Source organism: Rhea americana, unplaced genomic scaffold (assembly GCF_003343005.1).
Source record: "Rhea americana isolate MKP2758 unplaced genomic scaffold, rheAme1 scaffold_457, whole genome shotgun sequence".
NCBI lineage: Eukaryota > Metazoa > Chordata > Aves > Rheiformes > Rheidae > Rhea > Rhea americana.
Window position 1 is genome coordinate 187,489 of NW_028186598.1, and position 27,843 is coordinate 215,331.

The following is a 27,843-nucleotide window of genomic DNA, read 5'->3' on the forward strand; positions in this document are numbered from 1 at the left end:
ACACTAAGCCACATTGCCAGCAGAGGGAGTCCACAGTCCACAACAGCTCCCTGTGCTCGCTCCCTCCTTGCCTGCCTGCTGGGGCAAGGAGATGCCAGGCATAGGCCAGCATTGGTTTACAGCAAAGTCCCTGTGCCACATGCTGTTGACTTGCAGGGAGCTGTGGGACGTGTAAGACTAAGGAAACTCCCAGTACAGAAGCTGCCAGACTCAGCTGTGAACTGGATGCTCTGTTCACTGCAGCCCCCACCCCTCTTCCAAAACCCAGCTCAGTCTGTGCAGAATCAATGTCAACACTGACCAGCAGCCCCTCTTACCTGAATATTGCTGTTGCATCTGTGGCGGGCTGCAGGGTGAGGGGGACTGTGGCATCTGATACTGTTCGGAGCCAGGCGGCTGAAGAAACCCCACCGAATGGCTGCGAAGCAGAGAATGCTCTGGTGAGGTGCTAGGGATGAGGGAGAAGCATCTGCTACCCATGCAGGCAGCCACTAGCTCCCTCAGCACAGGAGATGGCTGGAAACACAGCTGCCTCTGGGAGGAGCACAGAAAGCACCACCTGCTGCTGGGCAGCTGTGGCCAGGAAGTGCTAGCTATGGGGGCTTGGACCAGGCATCTGTGGTGCCCAACTGCCTCCTTAAGCTGCTGGAATAGGATGTGATACCGTTTCAGCAGGGCAGCAGGTCCCACTCTTCCCAAGGCAGGCCAGCAATATGAAAGCTTTACCTGGTGCCGTTCTGCTGGGCAGTTGGGATGACGCTGTAGTAGATGGGAACCCCTCCAGTTTGAAGCCCCCCCTGAACAGACTGGCTGGCTGGTACAAGCACTGGCTGCTGGAAGGGCTGCTGGACCACATTCTGGGACTCATTGGCTACAGGGACCTGCATGGAGAAGAGTAGTGTGGCACAGTGAAATGACAGGCAAGAGAGAATAGAAGCAGGGTGAACTGGCACCAAAGAGGAGCCACTGAGGTCCAGACAGGGTAGAAAACAGGCCAGGTTGTTGTCTACTGCAGTCTGTATCAATCTTGTCCAGGGAAGGGCAGCCCCTGCCAGCTTTTCTGGGAACACAAAGGCCAAAGGACCAGCTACACTCCAGACTAGACCAGACCAGGCCTGCTTCTCAAGAGATGTCCCACACAGGCTCAAATGTGCACATGCACTGTCAGTGGGCAAGCATACATGATCTCGTCAAAGTGAATGGGTCTGAGACTTTCGCTCCATCACTCATCCACAGGAACAGGGTACTTCCTGCAAGGCCTGTGGCACTGAGGCCTCTCCCCAGCATCCTCTCACCTGAGCAGAGTTGATGCCTACCTGGTATGAAGGCAGTGGACTGTACTGGACCATCAGGCCTTGCATCTGGCTCCCCATACTGCTCCTCTGGCTGCTGAGGAGGCCGGGGGGCTGCGCCTGCTGCACTCCCATCATACTCTGCATCTGGCCCCCCATGCTGTTCCTCTGGCTGTTGAGGAGGCCAGGGGKCTGTGCCTGCTGCACTCCCATTACACCTTGGTATGTTTGCTGCTGGTTGGACATCATCGGCTGTAAACCTGTCAGAACGGGGTTTAAATGGAGCAGCTTCCCAGCTGGCCACAGGAGGCAGCCAAGGACATGGCATATGATTAGTCAAGTCCTGCTTTGCTCCCATCCCTTGCTAAAACAGTGAGGAAAGGGCTTCCTTCACAGCAGAGATGTGCAAAGACCTGAACCAAAGATCCTGGCTTTGAATCCACCTTACAGCAGCTCAATGCACTCTGCATTTGGATGCTCATTCTGCTTGCTGGCATAAAAGGAAGAGACTTGAGAGGTTTAGCAGCCAGATCTGGTTTCAGCTTCCCTTTGCACAGCCTAGAGGTTGTGGGTTGCTTGACTCTATAGTCAGCAAGTCCAGCAAAGAGTAGGGGAACAGCAGCTTAGGGCAGAGAAGGGCAGTCCCGCCCCAGAGAGTAGAGTAGAGTAAAGGATCATCCCCAGGGTGATCCTTAAGAGCCAATGGAGTTGCAGTGAAGGGAAACGTGTCCACCCCCCTCTACTCCCCCTTACCAGGCTGCTGAGACTGCTGGGGGAGCTGCTGAGTGCGCTGGGAGCTGTAGGCCACTGGGTGACTGAGAGATCGGTATTGCTGGCTGGAGTTTGGGTACTGCCCAGGAGGGTAGTAAGAAACCTGAATCTATCAGAATCAAGAAAAGACATGGTGAGAACACAAGAGGAAGTGGGACCAAGAAAGCTCCCCCAGGGCCTGTCTGCTCTCTCACCTTGCCTGGTTTCTGCTGATGGAAACCAAGTAGGGCTTTGGCTCTGGCCAGATGACAGCTCCTGAGAGAACTGCAGCCCCTTCCCACTGCTCCCAGTCTGCACATCCAAGTCTTTCCCAGCACCGCAGTACAAGAGCAGGTGAGTCACAATTCTCAGAGACCAATTCTAGGTGTCACAATGCCCTGCAGGACCCTCGAAAGAGCTTACAAATATCAGTCCTGAATCTGGGCTCAGATGGTCACAGTCCCTCCCCCAGCAATGTGCCAGGAACGGCTGGAGAGATCCCAGGAAAAGCATTCTGTGAGCTCAGAGGGACAAAGGGCCAGAAATCGTCCTGTGCCTAGCAAGAGGCAGGGAGATGACTTGGTACTTTGACCCATATGCATTAATCTATTACAAATGAGCAGCAGCAGAAGAGGGGACCCACTCTCAAGGAGCTGGAGCTGTTCGCTGGACTGCTCCCCTGCAACTCCTTGCCCTGGCAGATTAGAGCAGAAGTACACATTCCCTCCAGGTTTGTGCATGTCCTTACTTGCTGGGGAGGCTGAATGTAGCTCTGGGGCTGCAGCACCTGCTGCGTGGGGGCCGTGTGCCCTGAGGCAGAGTAGTTGGAGGTGGGAATGGGCTGCCCAGGGGATGTCATGATGAATCCTGTCTGCTGAGGATGCTGGGAGATGAGGGATGACTGGAACATGGCCGAGGAAGGATCTGGTGCTTCTGTGGAGCCTTGCCGGCTGAGGCTGATCTGCCCAAAGGGGTTGCTGAGTTCGTCACCCTGCATTGGGGATAAGTGGGAGGGATGGAGGAGGAAAGCATGTATGACATGGCTGTTCCAAGTAGAGGGGTCTGTTTTGCTCAGAGGGGCTCTGGAAAAGTCCCAGAAACAAGCCACAGCCCAAGAGCATTTTGCAGGACCAGGGTGGGGACACGCAAGCTGCTAGGGGAGCTAAAGTGCTTGGGGAACACCTGCATTGTGGCATTGCCCCTGTGGTGCCCCCAGCCCAATGGACCAGGCCCTTGGGGGCTGCAGGGCAAGACCCAACTAAAGTGCCCCCAGGACCATGGGCTCATGGCACCACTCGTGCTCCACTCGCTCCTGCACCAGCTTGTGCTCCACGGCAGCAGCAGTGCAGGGGCTGACCCAGTCCCCTCCGGACTCTGGTGTTGGGCACAGGCAGCTCTTCCTGGCACAGATCTGGGCTTTGCACTTGCGTTTTCCCCACCCCATTCATGACCAGCTGCTCCAGCAGTGCCCAGCACTGGCAGTTCCCACAGCCTCATGTATCCCGTGGCCTCAGCCCCAGTGCAGCACAAGGCCTCCCCAAATCCCAAGCCCTCTGGGTGCAGYGTCTGCAACATATCTGATCAGCAAAAGCTTATACAACACAAACACATCACACGATTACAACAGAGACAGTGCAGAAGAGGAAATGGGGTTTATACCATGTTGTACTGCTGGGGTGGAGAGACTGGCAAGAGGACTTGGGGGCAGGAGCTTGGAGAATACTGAACAGGTTGCAGCGCTGGGACCGGCTGAGACCAGCAGAGAAAGGAGCAAAGGAGAGAAATTGGGTTGGGAAAAGGTGTGGGGGAATGAAAGAAGGAAGGACAGGATAGGAGGAAGGAGAGAAAGAAGGAACAACAAGGTTAGTCAACTGAGCCAACTGCAAACACAGATGGGGGGATGGGCATTGCAGGGGTGTGGAAAGCACAGAGATCAGAGCAGGAGAGAGTTCATCACTCTAAGAAGGAAGACACACAGCCTGGCCAGTTGCTTTGTGGAAGCTGGGAAGGCTGACCATGTCCGCAAAGCAGCTCTTGCCTGGCATGAACAGTGACACAAGTTCACAAAGGTCAACTACTATTAAGASCACCAGGAGAGCCGTTTCCTCCCAGCACAACCTTGTTGCTACACCCTCTTCACCATCCACTTGTGTGTGGTCCTGGCTCCCAGCTCTCTCTGCAATGCTTCTTGGTCTTCCCTGCTAATAAAACTGACTTTTCAGTCTCATCCTCCCATATGAGCCCCTCTTTTGTCTCCTGGGGGACCCACGGATGCCTGCTTATGACAATACGTAACTCGAGCACCACAGACAGTGCTTTGGGCACTCGTAATCAATGGGTAGCATTAGCTTCCTTTTGTTCATCTAATTTGTCCTTCGGTGGGACAGAAGGTGCACGCACGTGGGAGACATTGCATTTTCACACCTTTTGCCACAGCCAAATGAACAAGAACAGTTTTTTTCAGGAGCCATTAGGAGAAGAGCCAAACAGCAGAAGACGCAAAATCAAACCCCAGCAAGACACAGAAATGCTGCACAATTCTGACGCCAAAGTCTCGGAACTCTACTACACCCCAGTTCAGTAGGGCAGACTCAGCTCTGCAGTTGAGAGCAACCTCACATCAGCCAGAGAAAGAGGAGAAGTTCCAGAAATCTGCCATGTGTTCAAACCACCCACCCAGGGCACTGTGTTCAGTCCCATGCTGTGCTACAATTCCAGAAAGACACTCTTGCTAACCTTAGCACTAGACCCTGGCTAACTCAGGAGACATCTTAAACTGAGATGTTCCCCTTGACCCTCAGTATTCTCTGCAGACATATTCCACATCCCTGGGAAGCAAAGAGTAATTATGAAGCTCTGGAGTCAGTCCAGATCCCAAGAACAACAAGTTCTCTCTGTTCTCACACAAATGGTGACAGAAAGCAAGGATATGAAGCGACACAGATCTGCTCACATTATCTGCCATAAAAGCCACTTGAAGAGGTTTGTTTTCTCTTCCCATCCCAAATCACTGAAAGCTCTTCAAGTTCATTGCTTTAGGAGACATCATAAATATGGGATGATGCACCAGAAAGGATCCCTATAAAACTCAAGAGCAGGCTGTTGTCCAGCGCAGACACACTGCTCTGGTTAGGGCAGGATGGGGGGGATACTGAGGTGCCTTCCATGCACACCAAACAGCTCTGCACCCACTAAACATGAGCAGCTTTGCTCTCCAAATGTGTCCACTAGGGCTAGCTCCCACCACTTCTTCAATCCCACAGTGATGCAGGGTCGGCTGTTGTGCTGTGGTTTCCTACAGGTTCAGGAACAGAAAAACATCTGTAGGAATGACAGCCACGAATGCTTTCCAAAGGGCTCCATGCTCAGAAATAGCCCCGTGAGGCTGTGAAACATCGTTTCGGGTTAGCTTGGGGCGGGTCTGGAGAACACACAAGGACCCAGCCCCAGGTCTACCTTTCCCCAGGACATCAGGTGACCAGCCATGGGATTTCAGCACTAGGGAACTCAAACTCAACGATCATTTGTGACAGTCCCTCACCAGGAAGGCAGCTGGTCCCAGAGGGTAACTCTGCCACTCACCGAAGTGCGACAGATCCCTTGCCAGGAGGGCTGTTGGCCTGAGTAGATATGGAAGAGACTGGTGAGCTGAGATGTCGTGCAGCATCATAGGCAGACACAGCAAGGCCCCTTGACCTTCTCCTGCTCTGCCAATAGCACAGAGGGACTGTCATTCCCTAACAGGTGGCAAGTGTGAGGCCACCCAAATCCCATAGCACAAGGGTGAGTCCTGGGCACCCTGGGTATATGGTGGGTCTCTGCTTTTATCTCCCACCTCTGTGCCTCAGGAGCTGACTGAGCCCCGGATGCTGTGCAGCAACTCACCTGTGATATCATATGGTTACTCATGGCTGGCTGCTGCTGGGCTGTGGGTGGAAGTCCTTGTGGCTGTGGTTGTGGCTGTTGTGGTGACTGTGGTTGAGGCTGTTGGGCTGCGCAGGGCAGGAGGCCACGGCTGGGCTGTGAAGAGGCAGACTGGCTACATGCGTCAGGGGCACCTAGTACCAGACCTTGAATAGAAAAAGGCATGGCAGGGTTTGTACTTGAGAGAGAGAAACATTGATGTATGTGTGGGGGTGAGTCTGATCCTGTCACTATCTCCTGTACTGATTGCATTCTGTCTACTGTCCAAGTGGGAGCTTCCATGCGGACAGGGTGAGCAGACTGCAGGCCAAAGCACTAGTTTGCCTCTGCCTCACACCAGAGCAAGGCATTGGCACCCTCTGGACTCCTAGTGATTATCCCTCTCTCTTTTCCATGTCCATGTCCACCCACTGTTCCTCCACAGCAGTACACAGCAACTTCTTCCCGCATTGACCTGTGCATGCCTGGCCCCACACAGGGAAGACCATTTTGCAATCTTTGTTCCAAAAAATGTCCACAAGTCACACAGCTATCATATCCAAGGAAGTGCCCCGACACCAACATAGCACATTCACAACGCATGAACAGCCTAACTCAGCAGTTCCCATGCAGAGCTATCAGCAGCTGCTCTTTGTGTGATGCTTCAACACTGCTCAGAACTGCAGGAAATTAAAAAGCTGATGCCAGGCTCACAGGATAAGCCTGGCCTGTCTTTGCCCACAGGATAGGGCTTGCTTGGCACAGCTGCCGGTAAGGTTGGCGCAAGGTGGTAAAAATAGGTCTGTGTTGCAACCAGTTATTTGGAGGGATGTACCTTCTCTCATGTCTGGAAAACACCTGGTACGAGTCAAGGCCTTCTATAAATGACATGGGCTTCCTGCTGGGAAGAGGAATCTGGTTGTAACAGCAGCACCTGCCTGATGGAGGGTACCTCAYCCCAGCATGAGGCAGAGTTTACAAAAGAGGAAGCTGCTGGGTACACTTGGGTCAGCTCAGTGCCATAAAGCAGTTGGTGGAAAGAAGTGGAGGGCTGTTCCCAGCCACAGCTCCACTCTGCAGCTAGGCAAGGCCCCTGCTTGGACACTAATACGTCGTCAAGATTAGCCCATTTTTTTGTCCAGAACAAAGAGAGGAGTGAAGGAATCTCATTATATGGTTATATAGACCCAGTACATGCACATCCTTTGAGTAAAGGGCTCGGAGATTGGCTGGCTGAAAGCAACTCTTCCTCGTGGCAGGAAAATTGTTAGGAAGGTGTGTGATGTACACTGCAGGGCACCTAGCAGGCACCTGCCCTCCTCAGTATTTCAATCCTACTTCCTGAAATAAAAAGGACTGTGAAACTATCACTTGAAGGCCCAGTAGCTGCTATTTAACTAACTCTGTCTCTGATCTACTGCTTTTCAACAGTTAGTCTTGAGGCATTCTGATAAGGAGCTTTGTATCGTCACCCACACGGCAAAGGAGAAAATATTTTGTTCACAGTTGCCCAGAGACCGATGGCTGAGATGGGAAAAGAACCATGGAGTCTGAGATACTTCCTCCACTCTGAACGAACAGTAGGATATGGTGGAGTTTTCTTGAGAGAAAATCTCTCCCCCCCCCAGCATTTCTAATTATTCGCCATTATATAGAGGCCTGGAGAGCAATTGGCTTCCGTTCCCAGGGAAGACCTGGAGGAAAAATACAGAAAGAGCAAAAAACAGATCCTTTCTTGCTCTGCTTTGCATGTGGCTGGGCCAGATCTTCAAATAACTGCTACCATCAGGGAGCCATCAGGGCCAGGTGGTTGCAAGAACCAGAATAAACTCAAACCTGAGTACAATGGAAACAGGCTCCAAGAAACAATATAGGCACCTTGAAATTACAAGATGAATGTTTGGTTTTCAAAGCCGGCCTGGGTGCTAGGACAGTAGCCTTGTTCCTTTTAGGTCCATCCCTTTCAATTTAACAGATTCCTGCAGAGCAGTCTAATCACCAACAAGCACCAATTTTCTTCTCCTCCCCAGTAAAATCACAGCTCTCGAGCACTGGGAACCTACTGCCTACCAGAGAGAATGCAGGAAGGTAGACACTGAGATACCACTGGCTTTTGCTCATTGATGTTGCACAGGAATTTTAACCAACTGCCACACGGCTCTTCAGTTACCACTAGACTATTAAAATGACAGCAAACTTCTGTGCTGCTTCTTCCACAAATGCCTTTCCCAAGCAGTCAGTTGAAAGTAAAGTACTCTGCTCCCCACTGATAAGAGGGCTGGTGTTATACCAAGGGCAGCACCTATCCTCTGAGGAAACTGTTCTGGGTAACAGACTATCAGCAATGCCTCACAATAATGTTATTGCGTGCGTAGACCACCCTTGTGCAATCCAGATGTAAAAGGGAGAACTGATCTGGAGCAGCCAAAGACACTTACGATTCTAATCCCCTTTGGTGCTCCTGAAATCYTGAGCTGTATTCAATAGCTCTTGAAGAGCTGCAGCCCCAGCTCCCTGCCGTTATGTTTGCTTTCAGGAGCATGGTGAACCATTTTGAGAGAACATCTTAGGCAAATACTGCTTAATACAGTCTTCGTCTGATGAGATAGACTAATTAGAGGCACCCTTCCTGGGAGCTTTGTTGGAAAGCAAGGAAAAGTACTAGATGGTTTACCCTGACTGAGGAAGTCTCCTCAGGGCTGTGAGAGATCGTGGGGAGCAGAAAGGAATGGGAACACAACTTGCAGCAGAGCATGAGCGGGAAACAATAGAAAATTCACAGCTTGAGTCCCAGGATATAGGATTAAAGTGTGTCCTGTCTCTTGAACAACTCTGCTAAAGGGAAGTGAGATGTAATAATGTGTACTGAAAGAGCAGATAATAAACCAACTGGCATATCTCTGGCCAGGTACTGACCACATTGAGATGATGCCAACGCTGTCCCATTTTAACCAGAGTCACTGCCCAGAGCTTCACAAGCACAAATTCCCCAATCCTAGCCTGGCAACTACGTCTGCTAGATGCCTCTTGGTAAAACCATACAGTACCTGTCCGGGATGTTCTGCTGGCAGTGCTGCCTTTGCTGCTCCCAATGCTGTCCCCTCGTGTCAGGATGGAGATGCCACTGAAGCTGCTGGCTTTGGTGACAGGTGGTCGCAGGTTGCGGATGGAGCCATCTGAGTCTGTGCTGCTCCATGGCCGAGGCTCCAGTGACTTTATCTCACTCTCTGTGCTGCTCTGACGGCTGCCTGAGGCCCGGTTCAAACTGTCCCGGTTGCCCCTGCAGAGACCAGAGGAGTTAGGCAACACCTTCAGGGGAAAGGGGCAGGAGCAGAACCCACATGAGCTGCATCAGAACTGTCACACCAGGGGTGGTGACCCTGGCCAGCAGCTGTCTCTGTGACACAGTGTGCTGGCACTGCATACAGGGATCTGCCCGTGAACAAACACCTTGGCTCACAGCTTGCTTGAGCATGCACTGTGAAGACCCAGACACTGCTGCTCTTCCTTGGTGTGTGTTGAGGGCTTGCCCCTCACCCTTTTCCCTAGCCAGACCCAGTCTGGAGGGGATTCCAGCAGGGTCAGAGCATGATTTCTTGCTAAAGCCCTCCTTGTCTCAGAACAGAGGCTTCTCTGCATACAGCTCTACAGAGTCTTTGAGACAAGGATGGCTGAGAGCCTGCCAGACCACTTTCTGCACCAGCTCTGGTAAAGCTTCCTGCTAGCTTGGAACAGCTACAGGCCAGGATATCACTTCACTCAGAGCTCCCACTCTTCACTCTCCTTTAGGCCCAGATCAGGTCTAGACAGAATAGGATCTTATGGAGCATCAGCAAAACACCACAAGCAGTAAGCCTGGTTTGTCAGCCTAGCTGAGGAACACAAGCACAGTTGTGGGTTCCTGAGCCTTCACTGAGGGCAAGTGTAGAGGAAGGTGACACTGGAAGAGATGCTTATACTGAGCCTGGCAGCAGCCCCAAGCAGCTGTGGCGGGGAAAATGGGAGCTTGGAAGGAACTTCTGAGGAGATATCCTGGGCTGGTGGGAGTGAGGAAAAAAAAAAAAAAAAAAAAAAAAAAAACTTCCTTGGAAAAGCAACCAGTGCAATTATCCACAAACTAGTGAAAGGAACTTGACTATGCATCCTCAAAACCAAAATTATAGCTGATCTAACAAGCATCACCTTCAAGTTCTTGGGCTCTCTCCGACCTAAACTCTGAAGGCTGATTTGGGGCCTGTTCAGGGAGGTGAGGGGAGAGGGAAGGGGAAAAAGGGGACATGTCAAGGCCTCTGCTCCAACTCAGCTGCAAAGTCTGGTTCCCTTGAGAACCCATATCCTTATCAGGCTGGTTGCTGCCAACCTGGAGCGAAGAAGTTCTCATTTTTTTCTGACTAAATACTCTTCAACCTTCAGGCACACTACCACTCTGAGAGCTGCTGTGGTAGCTTCTACCATGCCTGCTTTCCCTTAGCCTTGCTACAGCCAGTTTCCAAGTGTGTCTGCCAGTAGAGCTCTCTGCAGTCAGACTTGTGCTTCAGCAGCATTAATTCTGGGCATTCAAGCAAGTGAAACAGTTTTGTTCTGAATGCTGAGCTTTAAGTCTTTGGAGTTCACAAGGACTTCATCTCCAGCAGCGCTGCTGAGGAAGCCCCAAGCTCCTCAACAGCTTATCTGTCCCTGTCCAGAGTCCCAAATGATCCTGTGGCCCACACAGCCTTCCTCTCCCCGCTATGGGAACCACAACAAAAAGTTGACAGATTCATCAAGTTCTTTAGACTCCTAAAGCTGCAATTACAACAGCTTTCTTGCTGCTTGCTAGGTGAACATCACTAAAGCCACATGGCAGATCTGAAAACTCTACCCTCTGCCTTAAACACTACTGCCACAGCAGACTCCAACACACAGTCCTTGACATATTGGGAATAACCATGCTGAGGACACCAGTGTCCCTCCAAGAGTAGCCTGAGCCATGCCAAGCTGGTTCTGCATTTCCTTAGATCCTCCTGTGTTGTTCATACCCAGAGATGTTTCCTCTCTACAGTTCTGACTAAACAAGAGGACAGCAGGCATGAGGACTGCTGCATTTTCATCCTGTTCCTTTTCCTCTTATCCTCACCAGCCACTATTGCCACACAGGGATCTGTGCAATGCGACTCCTCAGCTAACTTCATTCTTCTAGCCCTTTCATCCACCAGAAAACAACTTAATGAGAAAATGCTGCTCAAACACGCTCCCACTGCCCTTTGCAGCACACACTGGTTGAAATGGGCTCCTCAAACACTTCACTGCCATTGTTAGGCAATTCAGCCATTAAGACCACAAATCAGGGATAAACCCACCCTGTGAGGAGGTTGATCTTATCACTGTAAGGGCAGGAGTTTTCCTACCCGGTGGGGAAATGAGAGGCAGAATGATTTCAGAACTGTTGGAATTCTCCGGCTTCTCCATTCTTCCCTGCCATTCCCACCTTCCACCCCTCCATTTTAATTGATGAATCAACAAAAAAGGACTCAAAAATTGATGTTGCAAAAAATACAGCTTGAATAACTTCACAAGCAGCCATGCATGGGGCAAACTTTACTCAGCAGGACAATGTACAAAATAAGTCACACAGAGATACCTAAAAATCTGCCTCCGTTTGTGAGAACTAGAAGAAAAGCCTTCTTTGGAGATTCTGTCGGTTAACATCAGAAAAAAGCATCATTATAGAGTCATGCAGTCCTCGACAGAGAAAGCCAGAGGTACAAACAGTGGCTGCTGAGCACTACTAACCTGCTGTCAGTGAGATATCCATTCTGGCCAGTCTGGAGGCAGGGAGAATACGTGGAGACAGGAGGGAAAGAAAAGGGAGACTTAATAATTTTGAAAACAACAAACCCAGGCAACTTCAAAGCAAAGAGGAGTGAAGCACTAAGGGTCTGGGACTCAGGCACAGTTTGTACTGTGCACAGGCTCCATGCTCACTCAGGAGACTTGTTAAGCCTTTGGCACTCCAGTCCCACCTGGCTTTCAATTCAGACCCATCAGGAACTTTCCCTGATGGCAATAACCCTGAGATCTCTCAGGAGTTTGTAAATCTGAGTCCTCAATTCCCTACCCCATTGCTCTAAAGCTGGATTAGTGACAGTTGCTTTACCAGTAGAACAATCAAGGCCAGACATGCAAGGGTCCTTACTTGCTAAATGAATGCATGGTTATCAAAAACATGAAGAGAAGGTAGAGGGCTCAAAGCTAGCCCAGYCCACCCTGCAAGTCACCACTATCTCTTGATGTCAGGTGCAAAGCACTGGCTTAGCTCACAAATTCAGAGCAAGGACAGTTATTTGCCTGCTTAGTGTTGTGCTAACATGGGATAGCGCCTGCCCTATCCTCTGTCTGCAGGCAGAATTGCTTACTAATGTGTCGGGATAGCTTTGGGCCTGTGTGTTTAAGACAAATCCATGGTTATAACTGGTCAGAGAGTCATCAGCTGAAGCCTGGGACTCAGCACAGTGGATGCCTGAACACCCTCCTCAGCCAGGCACATGGCACTTCCTCTTAGGACAAAGAAAGGGCTGTCCCCCAGACACTCAAAAGCAGCAGGCAAGGAGCTGGACTTTGAACATGTCCCAAGGTAGATTGACACTTGGCACTATCCCTCATTCCATCAGTTGCTGCTTGGCACAGGATGGAGCCCTGCCTCCAGCTGGCAGACAGCACCCAAAGTAGCAGGGCACAGCAGCCTCTCTGTGAGCCAGGTGTGTACAAGAAGCACAGCTCAGGCTTAGAGGAGGTCCATGTAGGCAGCAAAGATCTTGAGCAAGCAATAACCAAGCTGGACACTATGTAACAAAGGAAATAAGCATGCTGCCCAGATTCATCCCGCAAAGGCACAGAGCCCTTTCCGACATTCTAGGGCCAGTATTGCTTGTTCAGGAGACTGAAGCTGCAGCAGCAGGGAAAAAATGGGGAGAAGGCTGCTCCTTTTAGGTTCAGTGATTGATTTGCTGGTCATCCCAGAACCTCCCTGCATGAGCTAATCTAAACTAATCTAATCTTGCTGGGCAGCAAGGGGCAAGCCTGCCTCCTCTGTCAGTTCCCACATTTCTACTGCCATGTAAAGTGGGAGAATAATTTAGGGAAGGAGCAAAAGAGCAGACTGGGCAGTAGAAGCACAGCTTCCCTCTATCTCAATGGCTCAGACATCTTTGTCAAGACCCCTATTTCACTGGTAGGTTCCAGAAACACTGAGAAGTTTGTAGAAAATGAAATTACAAGATCTGACCTTTTAATTTACTCAAAGACACCTTCTGCCACAAAGTTCCAGTAGGGTGCGTGGCAACTGAGTCACTCAATCTTACCTCTCGTGCAAATATCCGCTCCCTGACCCGCTGATACTCTTCCTCTCGCTCTTCTATAGATTTGCTCCTTCTCCCATCCTGCAAGGGGAGTCTGATCTGAAGGGACAAACACAGCTCAGCTGGTCAGCAGTTGCCAACAGGGGAAGGGGGCGCAGTCAGTTGCTGGTATTTCTACATAGCATTGTAAGTGGATGCGGATTGGTGTTGTCTGCGCATGATGCCTGGAAGCCATGACACAGTCTCTGCACTTTGAGCCTACATTCTGGATACTTATTTCAAAGGACGAACATCCTGGAGGTCTGAGTACATCTGGCCTTCTGGGTCAAGCACAACCACTATGCCTGAACTCTGCCTGATTTGGGAAGAACAGATTGGGAACATGTCACTAAGTCCTTCTGAAAGACATTCTGGTCCTAAGGAGTCAAAAGCTAGAGGCCACTATTTAAAGGCATAAGGCCAACAGCCAGCTCCTCCTGCTCAGTCATGGGTTCTGTGCTTCATGGGTAGCTGCCTCACCTGCAGAGTGCCAGCATGGGGGAAAACAGAGACTGATACTGATTGCAATGACCAGCTCCTTATCCTGACAACTTTTAAGTTTCAAAAACATGACCCAAAGCAAGGGTTAATGGCATGTTGGGGTGATGTAAAGATGGGAGCTACAAGAGCAAAGAGCATGAGATCCCTGGTGAAGAGGTCTGCCTGCCTCCTGCCCCTTTCAGATATTCAAGATTTTTTCTAGAACAGGTTGGGAAAACAGTCACAGATGGAAAAGCCAGCTCTGCTTTACAGGTGTGGTGCCACCTTTCACGGCCTGAAGGGAGCCAAGGGTTCAGGAGGGTTTCAAGCTCAGGTGACTTGCAATACTGCTGAGCTCAAATAGTAGCGTGTTTCATTTTGCTGATGGCTTCCTTCCAGCAGTACTGCTAGGTCACAATGACTTCACAGCTTGCCTGGCTGTAAGCCTCAGTGAGGGGTGTGAGAAACATTTGGCAATGCTCAGCTCTGGGGCTTTTCCGAAGAAACCCTAGCAAAACATTTCACCTTAAAGCCTAGCCCAGCCATCTTTTCAGGGTACAGAACTGTGTTACCCTTCAAAGAACCTGCATCAGTTCTTTCCCCACTTCCATGGTATTTTATAAAATCTTCATGGTACATCTGGATGCTGCCATTTGGGAGGGGTGGAAGCTTTTACAGACTTATTACTGCAGGGAACCCAAGAAAAATTTAGAGTCATTCTAATCTTAGAAAAGTCTCATTTGACTTCCACAAAGCGTGCAGGCACCCCTCTCCTATCCCTTACCTGATTATCATCTCTGTCCATGCTGGTATCATCCCGTTTTAGAATGAATCTCTGTGGGAACTCTGCATTCTTCTCATCTTTGATGTGCTCAGAGAATCTCTGCTCAGGGCTGCAGGAGGAACCAGCCCTTGTTAGAAGTGCAAAAATGGACATAAAACTTCTTCATAAAACCATTCCTTGCAGAGAGGTGGCAAGGGGCACACACAAGTGGCATCAAATTTCTCCTCTATCTGATGGTAAAGGGCTCCTGCCTTTTCTCTGAGAACTACAGAAAGCTAGGAAGGACTTGCAGACATACACACATGGGATTGGAAGTGAAGGATTCTTCAGGCTCCTCCAGAGGGAATCAGCCTTTCTCATGGAGGCAAAAAAATTGATGCAAAATCCATCCCACTCTGGACCACTCCAGGGATCTGGGACTGGGGGTCATGTAGCACCATGCAGGAAAGGGAAAGGGATGGCAGCCCAGCTGTTCTCACTCCCTCCCTCTTACATTCGTGTGTTACTGGTCTTGTTGATAATGACTGCTTTCCCAGTTTGGTCAACATTATGGTCCATGCCGAAGTAGGCAGCTACCCGGTGCAGCAGCATCCTGTGATATGAGGTCATCTGAGGGAACTTCTTAAACTGATTGCTGAGAACAGAGGAGAAGGCATTAGGATATAGAAGACTGAAACAGACAATGATAATCTGACATCAAAAGGGAGAAGGGAAGGGGAGAGGCCAGAGATGCTTTGACCAGATCTCAGACCAGATCATGTCACCTATTCAAAAGCACTTAGTCAGGACTCAAGTACTGCTCTTTACACAGGGCCTGAGCACGGGCTTACGGTGCTCTGCCAGCCAGAGCTGGGCTGAATCAAGTCTCCAGCTGAACAGGCCTTTCCTGAAACAAGACCAGTTTGTGCAGAAAAGCATCCGCTTGTTTCTAAGCAGAAACGAGAGCCACTATTAGTACTTACGCTATGACTTCTCCAGTCCTATCAGGTAAAAAAAAATTTGCAAGTTCTGCTGCAAACACATAGTCTGTCTCATATTCTGGGATGTGAATCCTGTTTTTTCCTCCCCCGATTTAGGCTAAGAATAGCTGCGCAGCAGCACTAATCTCCTTCACAGTGGATATGATGATAAATCAATTGATACCGAATTAATATGGTGCTCAAACATCTTGTGAATGGGCAAGGTGAGGTGGAGGATGTGCAAGAGAACAGGCAAACAGGCCTCTTAAGCAGCATGTCCAAAAGACACTCTCTTTTCCTTTGGGGACCTAAGCTCCTAAATTTTAAGTTATAGATCTGTTTTGCTTGACACAAACTTGACAACCACTTACTTGTTATCGCTAATAAATTCCAGAATCTCCTGTTCTAACTTTAGCAGCATCATTCTATCCCTGTTAAGAAAAGAAAGAGGAAAAAAAAAAAAAACCTTTAGTGACAGTGAAACCCAATTTTTCCTGCTTGGTACTCATCTGCTTGCAACAAAAAAAAGTCACAAAAGCCAGGAATGAGCAACACCATTAACCAAACAGGCTTCACACACCCTCCACAGCAATGGATAAAAAAACCCACATTTTTTCACAGATAGTAAATTAGTAGTCAGATAATCAGATTTTTCCTGTCTAAAGTTAATTTTTTGCTAATGGTGCTTGGCTTCTGGTAATATTGAATCTCTGCTCTGCTGGAAGCCCCATTGGTAGAGATTCCAGCTTTGCTATTCCTATGCCAGTGTTTGGCTTGATTATGTTTATTATTGACACAGTAGTAGTTCCTTCAGAGGCTAGGTTTTAACAACCACTTATAGGAAGGGTTTAGAACAACCAAGACTCCTTCCTGCTTGCATTTAAACAAATTACTTCTCCTCTCTCTCTCTCCATAATACATAAGCACATGTTTTCCCTGACTGCAGTATATAAAGTTACAGTCGTGCTTTTTGTTTCTACACTGCCCCAGGTCCTGTAACCTTCTCTGAATTCCAAAAAGTAAAATACATTTACAGGTACTTTCTATAGTTGCTTCTCTCCCAAGACATATGAGCACATATACACCGCCCCCCCAACTCATGAGTTTAAAGTCAACCAGAGGAGTACTGGTTGCCAGGTTCTCCCTCCTTTCACTCCATTAGGTAGTTCTTTTACTGACTAGGGACCTACCTTGGGTTTTTTTTCAGTGTATTTACTAAAAATTCATGCAAATCTATTCCAGTGGAGTCTGTATATTCCTGGCTGGAATCTGAAACAGCAACAGTAGCAGCACAAATTAACAAAACATTGCAATAAAATAGCTTGAATGAGAAGAGATGTGTGTCTCAAAGCAATGACTCACTTCATGCAGGAGGATRATGTCCCTATAGAGCTGCTAGAAGAAACTCAACCCTGTTGTTCTCAGCACTAACCAGTCACAAAACAAAGAGAGGTAGAAAGACCCTTCTTGCTACAGAACTGCAAGGGATGGGTCCCACACCACTTGGGCTCAAGACCAGTTTCTAGCACAGCTCTGAATATGACTTTGAGGACTAGCTTCTCAATCTGTAAAATGGGGGCTATATACCACTGCTTGTTATGGGTAGCAAGAAGATCAGTGTGTTACATACAAGGCATAATGAGCCCAAGGCCCCATTAGGAGAACCCCAGAAACAGGCAGAACAGATCAGTTTATGGAGAGAAACCTTGGCTCCATGATCTGCTATGGTCAGAGCTCATTCTGACCACTCAGAATACAGTTGGGATAGTCCATGTTGCTATAGAATGCCAATGCTAGTGCTTCCCACCACTTCAATCCTGCAAGTCATGTACCTGGAGAATCTTGTTAGCCTTGTTTCCTCCTTTGCCCTTTATATTTTAGAAGTAATTGCAGAAAAAAACAGGAAGTGGAACTGAATCTGCATCAGAGCAGAGTTCCTGCCTGTACAAGGTTTTTAGCTGCATTATCCTCCCCAGATTAAATGCACGTTTTTAAGCCATTTCTACGCCCCCAAAATCACAYGCACAGGATCATACATCAGTAACTTAGCTGCTCCCAACATCTCATCTTACACTTGTCATCTTTCTGCAGGTTTTATAAAATCAAATCAAAACTGAAACCAAGAGTATGGTGGGTCTTTTTGGTTTTGCAACTGTATATTTCAAAAGACACCAGATCATTACAAACATGCAGGAAGACTGCAAGTCTGCTGGGGCACGTGACAATCCAGAGAAACTCCACCTCCTTTCTCATACTTTACTACAGAAAGGATGTTATCAAGATGATGCATTCATGTGCAGCCTTCAGCAGAGATAACCCTTCTGCTTCCAGCAGTTGTATCACTGGCCAGGAGAATCCTAAAAGCAGTAAGACAGGACCTGCCCTGTTGAGAGGGCACCTGACCTCGAGACAGCATTTTCCTTGGTGCCTTTTCTTTATTCTTGTCTTTTTCTTCTTTTTCAGCCCCATCTTTCATGGATTTTTCCTCTTCCTTGTCAGAGGGGCAGCTAATGTGCAACTGAATGATGTCCTGCAATAAAACAAAGTAGGCTGGGTTGAGTGACTTGGACATTCCTCGGAATCACTACCATTGCTGGAGACGCTGTCAGCAGAGAGGGGCATCAGAGAAAGGCAGGGGATTCAGGTCCCAGATCTGAGACATCTCATAACAGGCCCTGTCCTGAGAGTGGACAGAGCAACCTCTCTCCCCACTCTCCACTCAACAAGAAGCTTTTGGCAGGCTCTGATAGGACTCTGAAAAGCATTTCTCACTGCTGAAAACCTGCCTTGCTGGTCACCTCAGAATCTAAGTCATACGCTTCCTTGTTTGATGCTGATATAATACTATTACACTTTTGGCTCAAAGTGCCCAAGGTGAGTTAGGTCCTGCTCAGTTACAGTAAGATATAGGCTCTACCATCCATCCCGGAAAAGCAAAGGGCCTGAAGGGAGAACAGAAGATACAGCAAAAGCTATACGTGGTGTAATGAGTGGCCCCTATGCTGTAAAAGCTTGGGCTTTCTGACATTTTCTTCCACATCTTCTCCAGAATTGCAACTGCCCAGAATGGCCTGTGGATTCACTCTGCTCCATGGGAAAAAATGCTGCACACCAGTAGGATTGTCAAAGACAGTTCTAGAGGGTGTGCTGCTCAAATTCATGTCAAAATTGATGATAAAAACACCAGCCTGTGTGCCAGCTGATCTTCCCCCTTCTTCTACCTGTAGACTAGCACTATTTTACTTTGTTCCCTGGCACTGTTATGTGTGCTTATGGTTGCTTTAAGAGTCCTCCTAGTGAACATATGGTTCTAATGAGTGAAACTCAAACAGGAGACAAGAGCAGTCTCTGGAATAGGAAGCTTCAAGACAAGGAAGGCTTAGATGCCAAGTACCCATTCTATACGATGCGGAAATGGGTTGAGCAGCACTCAGCCCTGGCACAGGTCCGGTCCAGTCTTGTGAGTGGAAAGCAGTGTAGAAATCTCTGATCTAGCACAACAGACCTAAGCTGGTAAGTCTACATGGTGCAGTACTATGTCAGCTCAACAAAGTTGGGCTGTAGCTAGCAACAACCTGATTTGCAGTGAGCCAGCTCAGATCTCTGCATGCTACACCCTCCTCTGTTTCTGGAGCTTAGATGGGCTGAGCAAGCTCAACCCACCTGCTTTTGTCTGGGCAGATGGGCTCTTAGCGCTTCACCAACTGCTGCCCATCTTCAAGCTTTGGCTTTTCAGTTACAGCATACAGTGACCATAGATGGGGATCATGTCTGCAGAGCAGTGTACGTCACTTCTTTGTGAGGTGGTTTGCCATACGGTATGCACATGAGTTAAATAAGGATGTCTGATATGCTCCTACTCAGCAGCTTGATTAACCTTTGATGTTTTCAATCACTGGAGCTTGGTCTATGTGGAGAGGGCTTGCACAGAAACTTCCTTCCTATGGTCAAAACTCCAGATGCTTTGTGAAAACAAAGTGCCTTTTACATTTTTTAGGACACAAGCCGGCACAACTTGAGCAGTTGCAAGTGCCCAGTGAACTGATGCAAATGACACCTTGTCAGAGAAAGGCTGTGAGTGTACACACATAAGCTGTGCTTACAAGCACAGCTGCTTCTTTCAAAAGCAGTCTGTTGGAGGAACTTCTTGGCTCTTATAGGTGCAGGCCCAAGGAAGGACACTACCTCTAGGAAGAAGTAAATTTTCTAGACTTTCACACTGTACAGCTTGTTTGATAATAGGCCTACCTGGGACTCCAGCAGCCCGTCTACAAAGGGGCTAGATGATTCTTCACATACAGCCAAACTCCTGACCAGTTTAAGCTTTGAATTAGACTGGAGAAGGGGGTGGAGAGGGGGGGAGAGAAAAAAAGAGTTTAGTTAACACACCTCAGCCAAGATGCATACACTTAAGTTCCTGCTGGTGCATTACAAAGCTATTCACACAGTCAGTCCTAATTAAACTGCTGAAAAGGAAGACTACCAACCCAACTAAGACAATCAATCTAACGCCACTCTACTCAGCCCTAGTGAGGACACATCTCAAGTACTACACCCAGTTCTGTCATGAGAGACATGGAGCTACTGGAGAGAGTCCAGCATAGGGCTACGAAGATGATCAAAGTGCTGGAGCATCTGTCCTATGAAGAAAGGCTGCGAGAGCTGGGCCTGCTTAGCCTAGAGAAGAGAAGATTGAGAGGGGATCTTATCAATGTGTATAAGTATCTGAAGGGAGAGTGGCAAAGGGATGGGGCCAAACTCTTTTCAGTAGTGCCATGCAAAAGGACTAGAGGCAATGGGCACAAACTGAACCACAGGAAGTTCTGCCTGAATATGAGGAGGAATTTCATTACTGTGAGAGTGACAGAGCACTGGAACAGGTTGCCCAGAGAGGTTGTGGAGTCTCCTTCTCTGGAGATACTCAAAACCTGCCCTAGGTGACCCTGCTTGAGCAGGGGCATTGGACTAGGCGATCTTCAGAGGTCCCTTCCAACCTTACCCATTTTGTGATTCTGTAACTAGCAAACAGTTAGTTAGTCCCTGTCTAACATGTTCTAGGTGACCCTGCTGAGCAGGGAGGTTGGACTAGATGATCTCCAGAGGTCCCTTCCAACCTTACTGATTCTATGATTCTATGAAACAGGAACATACACAGGCTTGGATTCCTAGAGAAAAACAGTTATTTTCTTCCTTCAGTCTTTGACTAGGATTTGAACTAATCACATTTTAGGTAAAAAACCTCCTTGTCTTAATGCATGGACTTTTTGGCCTCTTCAGTCAGAGCAATTCTAGCCTCTTCCCATCTCACCTGACAAGAGTTAAAGCCACTAACAAGTAATATGTTTGAAACCAACTAGTTTTTCTAAGATGTGAAGTAAGAATTGTTACAGAATCACGGAATCGGTAAGGTTGGAAGGTACCTCTGGAGATCATCTAGTCCAACGCCCCTGCTCAAGCAGGGTCACCTAGAGCACGTTAGACAGAGTTGCATCCAGGCGGGTTTTGAATACCTCTGGAGAAAGAGACTCCACCACCTCTCTGGGCAGTCTGTTCCAGTGCTCTGTCACTCACAGTAAAGAAATTCCTCCTCATATTCAGGCAGAACTTCCTGTGGTTCAGTTTGTGCCCATTGCCTCTAGTCCTTTTGCATGGCACTACTGAAAAGAGTTTGGCCCCATCCCTTGGCCACCCTCCCTTCAGATAATTATACACATTGATAAGATACCCTCTCAATCTTCTCTTCTCCAGGTTACTTTTCTAAATTAAAAGGCTGCCATCTCATTTACACCTCGCCTACCTGAACTGACGACTTTGGTCATTTTGGGTAACATAGTAAAGTTCAGAGAAAATGCTTAAAATAAAATCAGCACTTTCAGGACACTTGGCAAGTTGACTTGGGTGACAAAGAGGAAGAATGTCACCCAGTCACACGAGATCCCAGGCAAGTTCAACAATATGAGAAAGGCCTGAGGGGTTTGGACACAGTCTGCCCTACACATGGATACATGGAAGGGCAAGAATTGAATGATAGCCTGTTTGGGTGGTGCATGCAGTCCTGGCTTTTAACATTGACCAAGAATATTTAGTCTGAATCCCCTGTATGCCAGAAGTGGCACATCTTTCATGCAATATTTTTATCAAAACAAAATAAAAACAAACCACTGTTGCAATTTTAACTGGCCTCCTCTCTCTCATGCCTATGTACAGAACCTGATAGAACCTGTCTTCATTTGGGTTTGAACTTTTGGGAAACTAAAAGAAAAAAAAAACAAAAAACAACAATAACAACAACAAAAAAAGAGACCTTCATCTTCCCCATTCCCATCAAGCTGAGCATCGTTGATGGATCTCACAGCTGACCCTGTTTTGAACAGGAGGTTGGACTAGATAAATCCTAGCTGGATTAGATGGACTCCTGAATTATGCTATGATTCTATAATTGCCAGCTCTGAAGAATTCATGGCCACTTTTGATAAACTAGTCCAGTAATTATTATCAAATTCAAATTTTGCAGAGAAAGACTGGGGTTTAATAAAAACCACACAATAGCTGCACTTCCCCCCACCCCAGATTTTGCCTAAAAATCAACGTTCTAGAGCACTGGTGTCCTGGTGTTACACTAACATGTATATGCCATCATTATGGAAGCAAATGTGGTATTCCCCGAAGAAAAGGGGCTAGATTGACACTAGACTGCTACATAAAAAAACAGAGTTCTGTATCTGGATAAGAATTCRTTCTCTTTTTAGGCTATGTGATTGCTGAATTTTCTCAAGGCAGGGAAGAGATTGAAATCTCTCCGGGTAACAGGCAAGTGCACTGCCCCGTCCCTTCAATGAAATCTGTGAACTTCATTTCTGGAATTTCAGATTCTGGGAAGGATACACCTGTGGCAGTTAAGAGCAGCAAACATTTCCTTCATGGGTAAGTGTTTGTGAAGATGAGCACTCCTGCAGGTGGAAGATCGCTGTCCTGAACTGCCATGTGCTGCATGTTGCTTCTGGAGATAGTAGGACTTGAGAGGACCATACTAAGGTTAAGAACATGGCACAGCTCAGAATGGCCAGAAGAAGAAAGAGACAGACGATCTCATACCTTCGCTCTTTTTCTGGCATGTCCATGACTTGAAGTTCGCCTCTGTGGAGAGAGAAAAGAGAAGGCAAGAGGTTTAGTCTGAATCTAGCAGCCTGCACTGTCCTACTGTGCGAGGGGAAATTGTACAACAGTGGTAGGAAGAGGCAAAAGGAAAATGCAATCCTAAGACTGGCACAAGGTTACTAGAAGACGCAGGAGAAGAAGGAGCCATATGAGATAGGAAGGGGGCTCTAAGGCATTAGATCAGGTGGGGAACACCATGCTGCTCTGATTAAGAAACAAGGAGACATCCGTTATTACTACCTTCTAAGCATCCTCTCCCTGCTCACCATTACAAAACGACCAAAGTCAGGCTTTCCGAGCAATACTGGTGTCTGCTCAGGCAGTGGTTGAACAAATCTGGCACTAACCACCAACTTTAAATGTAGGAGCACTCAGCAGGCTTTTGAGGGTGGGCATTTCTTCAAGTTTAACACTAAGCTGAAAGAACATGTGACAGAAGACGCAAGCAGCAGGAATCGGTCCAAGCACTCTCCAAATGATGCCTTCATAAGTTTTTTTTYCCCCCTTGCCAAAATGAAACCCCAAAACATAAAATTCTTATTTGGGCACTTTTAACAGCAGGAAAGCAAGGACCAGGCACCATTCCCAAAACCAAGCCCTCACTGACATGCCTCCACTTCATATTATGTCATTGAATGTTTTTTAGGCCAATGAGTGGAATAAGGGGGAGGTCCGTGGCTAGAATTTAGTGGCTGAGTACAAGTGCCTCCAGGAGCACACCAGTCTCAATTCCCCCTGACCCAATGAATATTCAGCGTATCCCATCCAAAGTGGAACAGATTCAGCCAAAGAGAAAGAGAGCAGCTTGTATGGCATGATCTCCCCTTGGGAGATGGAGACATGAGCTCAAGCCCCTTTCAGAAGGGATGGAAAGCAGATTGTGTTTGCCAGGTGGTAGAAAGGGTCAGAGTCTGCAAGCTGGCAGAAGGGACTACCCACTTATCTGCACACTTACCTGAGATTCTTGACGCACGTTGATCTCCTCCCCTCCATCCTTTTCCGCCTCCTCCTTGCTTGGTGACCTGGACACAAATTTGGTTTTGTTCACAGATTCTTCAACCACATTTTTTTCTGACTCTTTCATTATTTCTAGAGTCTCCTGGGTCGTGTTGCTACTTGACATCTTCAGAGTTCTACAACGTAGCAACAGGCACCTGCAGGAAGAGGTGACAGAATGGGTAGAAGGGAGTCAGAGGGTGGAAAGAGTTTCCATTTGGAGCACTAATCATTGAACACAGACTGTAACTTCCTTGTAACTCATCTCACGTACAATAACCCCAAAACAAGCACTCTAGTGAGAGCCAACCCACTCATCCCCTTGGATGCATCCCCTTGCAGCACCTGGCTCAAGAGGGCCTTGCAAAAGCTCCATGATTCTCACTCACCAGGACTCAGAAGATTCTGAAGGGCTACTGTAAAAAAAAAAAAAAGAAAGAAAAGAAAAAAAAAGAAAAAAACAAAACCACTGAGGTATATATAAGTCCCTGATGTAGCCACCTGCCCTTTTAACTTCTTTGAGGCGTGTGAGAGACATAATGCTTACAAACATGCAAAGGCAGGGAATTCCAGTTGCTCAAGTTTATTTCACCTATGGAGGAGGTGTTCTCTGTTCCAGGATAAACAGCAAAAGTCTCCTGCCCTTTCTTCCCAAATCCCAGTGCAGTCCTTTAATTTTCAGTGAGAAAACAGCCTGATACCCAAGAGATTACTCTGGTGTTTCTAGGGAAATAAAATAACACCTGATATTTTGTTTCCAAACACATATGGTTTGCTACTTCAGAAAGTGTCAAATTACAGGTTAAGAAGAAAAAGAGTCTCTCTTAACAAAAATGTGTTTTATTGTTTCTTTTTGATTAGCAAAAAAATGACAAAGTCAACCCACAAAGCTCCTGAAACCACCTGAACTAGAGCAGATCCTAGACATGGCAACAACATGCACCTCTGCTGACAGTCCAAAACAGGAGACAGAACACATCACACATCCATTCATCCAAATAAGAGTTAACTCCAAATCTATTGCCAGGAACTGAAACTTCAGCTTTCTCAGATAACTCAGAGCAGGCCTCTTTGAGCCAGCATGAGGGATAAACCAACTCATGCAGGACTGCAGAGATCCTTGCACCGAAAAACAAGTTCATAGAGACGATGGCACAGAGCTTCACATTCCTCCTGCTGACAGGCGAAGAGGGTAGGTTAAGGCTAGATAAAAGATAGGCCTATTAAGACAAGGCCTCCAAAAGAGGGAGCCTAAATTTGAGAGAGACTCAGACAGAAGGCTTGGGCACTGGAAAATGCAGTTGATGTTTATCAACTTGTTTTATTAATTGCTTTGAAAGAGTATGGCTGAAAAAGAGTCAGATCTCACAAAGATTTATTGACCCTCGGCTCTGTATGGGAGTGCTAATATGCACCAACTAATTCAACTTCACTCCCCTTTAATTTGTAGGGCTGCTGAACATAAAACATACATTTTAATTTTATTGCAGCTACTGTAACAATTTCCAGTTCCAGTCTGAGAGCGAGAAAGAGAGAGACAGACAAACAGACCAACAAACTCTCATCTGGTTCAGGTATTCTTATGCAGTTTTGAAATAAACTTGCTAACACATCCAGGACAGATGCATCCCTGCTGCAAATAGAGAATGCTGCAGGTTGGAAGCAGATTTGCATGGCAGAGCCGCACCAGAGAAAGCACAGTGCCATGCAGCAAGTGTGCTGCACTGCATCAAGGTGAAGATGGATGGAATGGGACACTTTCTAAGAAAGAGAGGAAGCTATAGTCACCTTAGCCTTCATCATCTACTACAGACTCAGGATGTGCTTTCCCCACCACTACCCCCAGCTCCAAAACTTGCTGCTGTTGGTTCAGAGTCACAGCTGGGAGAAGAGACAAAAAAAAAAAAAAAAAAAAAAAAAAAAAAAAAAAAAAAAAAAAAAAGGTTACTTAACCCAAGGCCTTGATAAATCAGTAGCACCTTGAGGGTGTGTAGGTAGAACCCAGGTGACCCCATAAAATTAATGGAAAAAGTGGGCAGTGAAAGCAAGGAAACCTGGCAGGAAAGAAGCCTGCCAGGACAGCTCTGTCTGGCTCACACACAGGAACTGGTATGTAACAAGGCAGATGTCTGTCTGTAGGAGACAGTGACTCCGGATGCTATGGCTGGTTAAGGACAAGGGGATACATCCCACTGCTATCTGAAAACAAGTTGTATCTCACTGCAGAGAACTGTTAAAAGATCCCAATCACTGTTTGCATGTGTTCATCCTGGAGCAGAAAAGTTACAAGAAACCCACTACTGATTCCACAGCAACTTTCCATAGAGTACAGCAGAATGGGGCAAGATAAGGACACTAGAGGCTGGAGTAAGGGTCTTTCCCATCTGAGGAGGGCAACTGAGAACAGAAATAACTGGGCAAGAGCCCCATGCCCACTGCAGTATTGAGCCAGGATCCTTTAGCCCAGCATCATCACACTGTATCAAGCAGGCTGTCCCCCAGCCTGCTCAGCTGTCAGCCACCCGCAACTTTCTCCAGGCAACCTGGCAGCTCCTTGCAAGCAACAGCTGCCCCCAAAAACTTCTTACAGAAAGGGAGCAGAGAGCAGTCCACCACTGATTTTAGCCTAGCAAGAGGAACCTGCAAACACTTCTGCCCTGTTGCTAACGATTCCCAAGCACAGATGGGACCCCAAATGCCAGATCACTTCTAGTGTGGAGGAGAGGGTTAGACAACCTCTACCGCCTGAGTATGCTATTCTGGATGCTAATCAGTGTGGATTCTTGCACTGTACAGATCACTTGCTGCTCCCTACCCCTTCCTTGTGTAATCCCATGAGATGGTGAGCAGTATAAGCTGCTCCCTTTGGCAGGTATCTCTTGGAGCATACCTACAGGAAGAGGCTTCCCTCGGGAGTCACCGGGGCACCCACCCTCAGCTGCAAGGGCCTGTTCTTTACCCTCAGTAGGTTGGGAATTCAGCAGATGCCAGTAAGAACTGCAAACACTGGCCCAGGCTTATAGCAAACAGGTTGTGCAGGGCACAGTGCCCCCATGTGTGGGAATCATGCTCAGCTGTGACGCCTTGGATGGGAACTAGGTCAGAAAAGGCAAAGGGAGCACTTGTCCAACTTATATGCCAACCTCCATAGCAGCAGTCTGGATTACACAGGGAATGAGGTTGGAAAACTCTGCCCTTCTACCCAAGCATTTCCTACTGCAGGGAAACTATTCAGCCTCGTCACATCCACACCAAGGGCCTGGTCAATGAACAGGCCAGAAGAATTTGTAGTAGATCTGGAGAAGGAAAAAAGAACTCTCCTGTCAGAAGGAGGTACCTAAACAACACACACAAAATCTGGCTTTGTTCTTATAAGAGGGAATTTCTGTACCAGAATCAGTATGTAGGTTTTGCACAACTCACTCTCTTTGCAACAGCCACGCTATAACAGGTGTTAGTTCCCATGCTAAACACCTAATGTCAAATTCAAGAGAGGTAAGGGGGGTCCTAACCCATCACACTGCAACACAACTTCTGTATCATAGCAGGGGGAAAGTCATCAGTTATCCTAATCTCATTCACAAAAGAACACTCAGGGCCACTGAATACGAATTTGGGTACTGCCCCTCCTGATAAAGTCTCCCTCCCTGACAGCAGTCCTCCAGGATATTTCCCTTGCACAAAAAAATCGAAGTAGAGATGCACTGCTTGTGCTTCTCAACAGAGATGCCTTCTGGAAGAGGTTTCCTTTCTGTATGAGTGAATCAGCTTGCTCCCCCTGGACAGGCGTGGGATGTAGTGAGGGGGAGGTAGAGATGATCTGCTGTGACAGAGAGCAACTTGCTGAGAAAGTGAAAGTTCAGAGGACTCAGTGGGGGCGTATGGGAGGTGCAGGGTAGCACTGAGCTGTGCTTTGCCAGGGAAATGAAAAGCTTACGTACATATAACATCAGGGAAGCCACCAAATCTGGGTCAGAAAAAGAGAACAATGAAGCAATAGGAGGGGTAGCTGCCATTGATTTTTTGATTTGGGTTTGGAGCCTGGCAGAGCAAATAGGACAATTAAGGCAGTGACAGCATGGACCATTTGCACATGTTGGACAAGGGCCAGGTGAAGGGGTGGCCAAGATACATTTACACCCTCC

At 47.8% G+C, this 27,843-nt stretch overlaps 1 protein-coding gene across 7 annotated transcripts in view; it reads right to left on the reverse strand.

The window, feature by feature from the left end:
- The window catches only part of R3HDM2 (R3H domain containing 2), a 69,487-nt gene that overhangs the window by 4,249 nt on the left and 37,395 nt on the right, over nt 1-27,843 (reverse strand). For 2 of the 7 annotated variants that reach the window (XM_085316212.1, XM_085316213.1), the window contains 18 exons: nt 23,658-23,856; nt 22,640-22,681; nt 19,793-19,879; nt 17,948-18,074; nt 16,735-16,813; nt 15,916-15,975; nt 15,079-15,219; nt 14,586-14,694; nt 13,286-13,381; nt 11,718-11,749; nt 11,566-11,619; nt 8,993-9,225; nt 5,928-6,112; nt 2,791-3,033; nt 2,046-2,172; nt 1,317-1,552; nt 727-881; nt 318-418 (listed from right to left, as the gene is read on the reverse strand). In XM_085316212.1, coding sequence (XP_085172338.1) covers nt 318-418; nt 727-881; nt 1,317-1,552; nt 2,046-2,172; nt 2,791-3,033; nt 5,928-6,112; nt 8,993-9,225; nt 11,566-11,619; nt 11,718-11,749; nt 13,286-13,381; nt 14,586-14,694; nt 15,079-15,219; nt 15,916-15,975; nt 16,735-16,813; nt 17,948-18,074; nt 19,793-19,879; nt 22,640-22,681; nt 23,658-23,825 — 2,275 coding nt within the window. In that variant the 5' untranslated portion in view covers nt 23,826-23,856. The remainder of the gene's footprint in view (nt 1-317; nt 419-726; nt 882-1,316; nt 1,553-2,045; nt 2,173-2,790; nt 3,034-5,927; nt 6,113-8,992; nt 9,226-11,565; nt 11,620-11,717; nt 11,750-13,285; nt 13,382-14,585; nt 14,695-15,078; nt 15,220-15,915; nt 15,976-16,734; nt 16,814-17,947; nt 18,075-19,792; nt 19,880-22,639; nt 22,682-23,657; nt 23,857-27,843) is intronic. The other 5 variants (XM_085316215.1, XM_085316216.1, XM_085316214.1 and 2 more) reach the window with 5 other exon arrangements.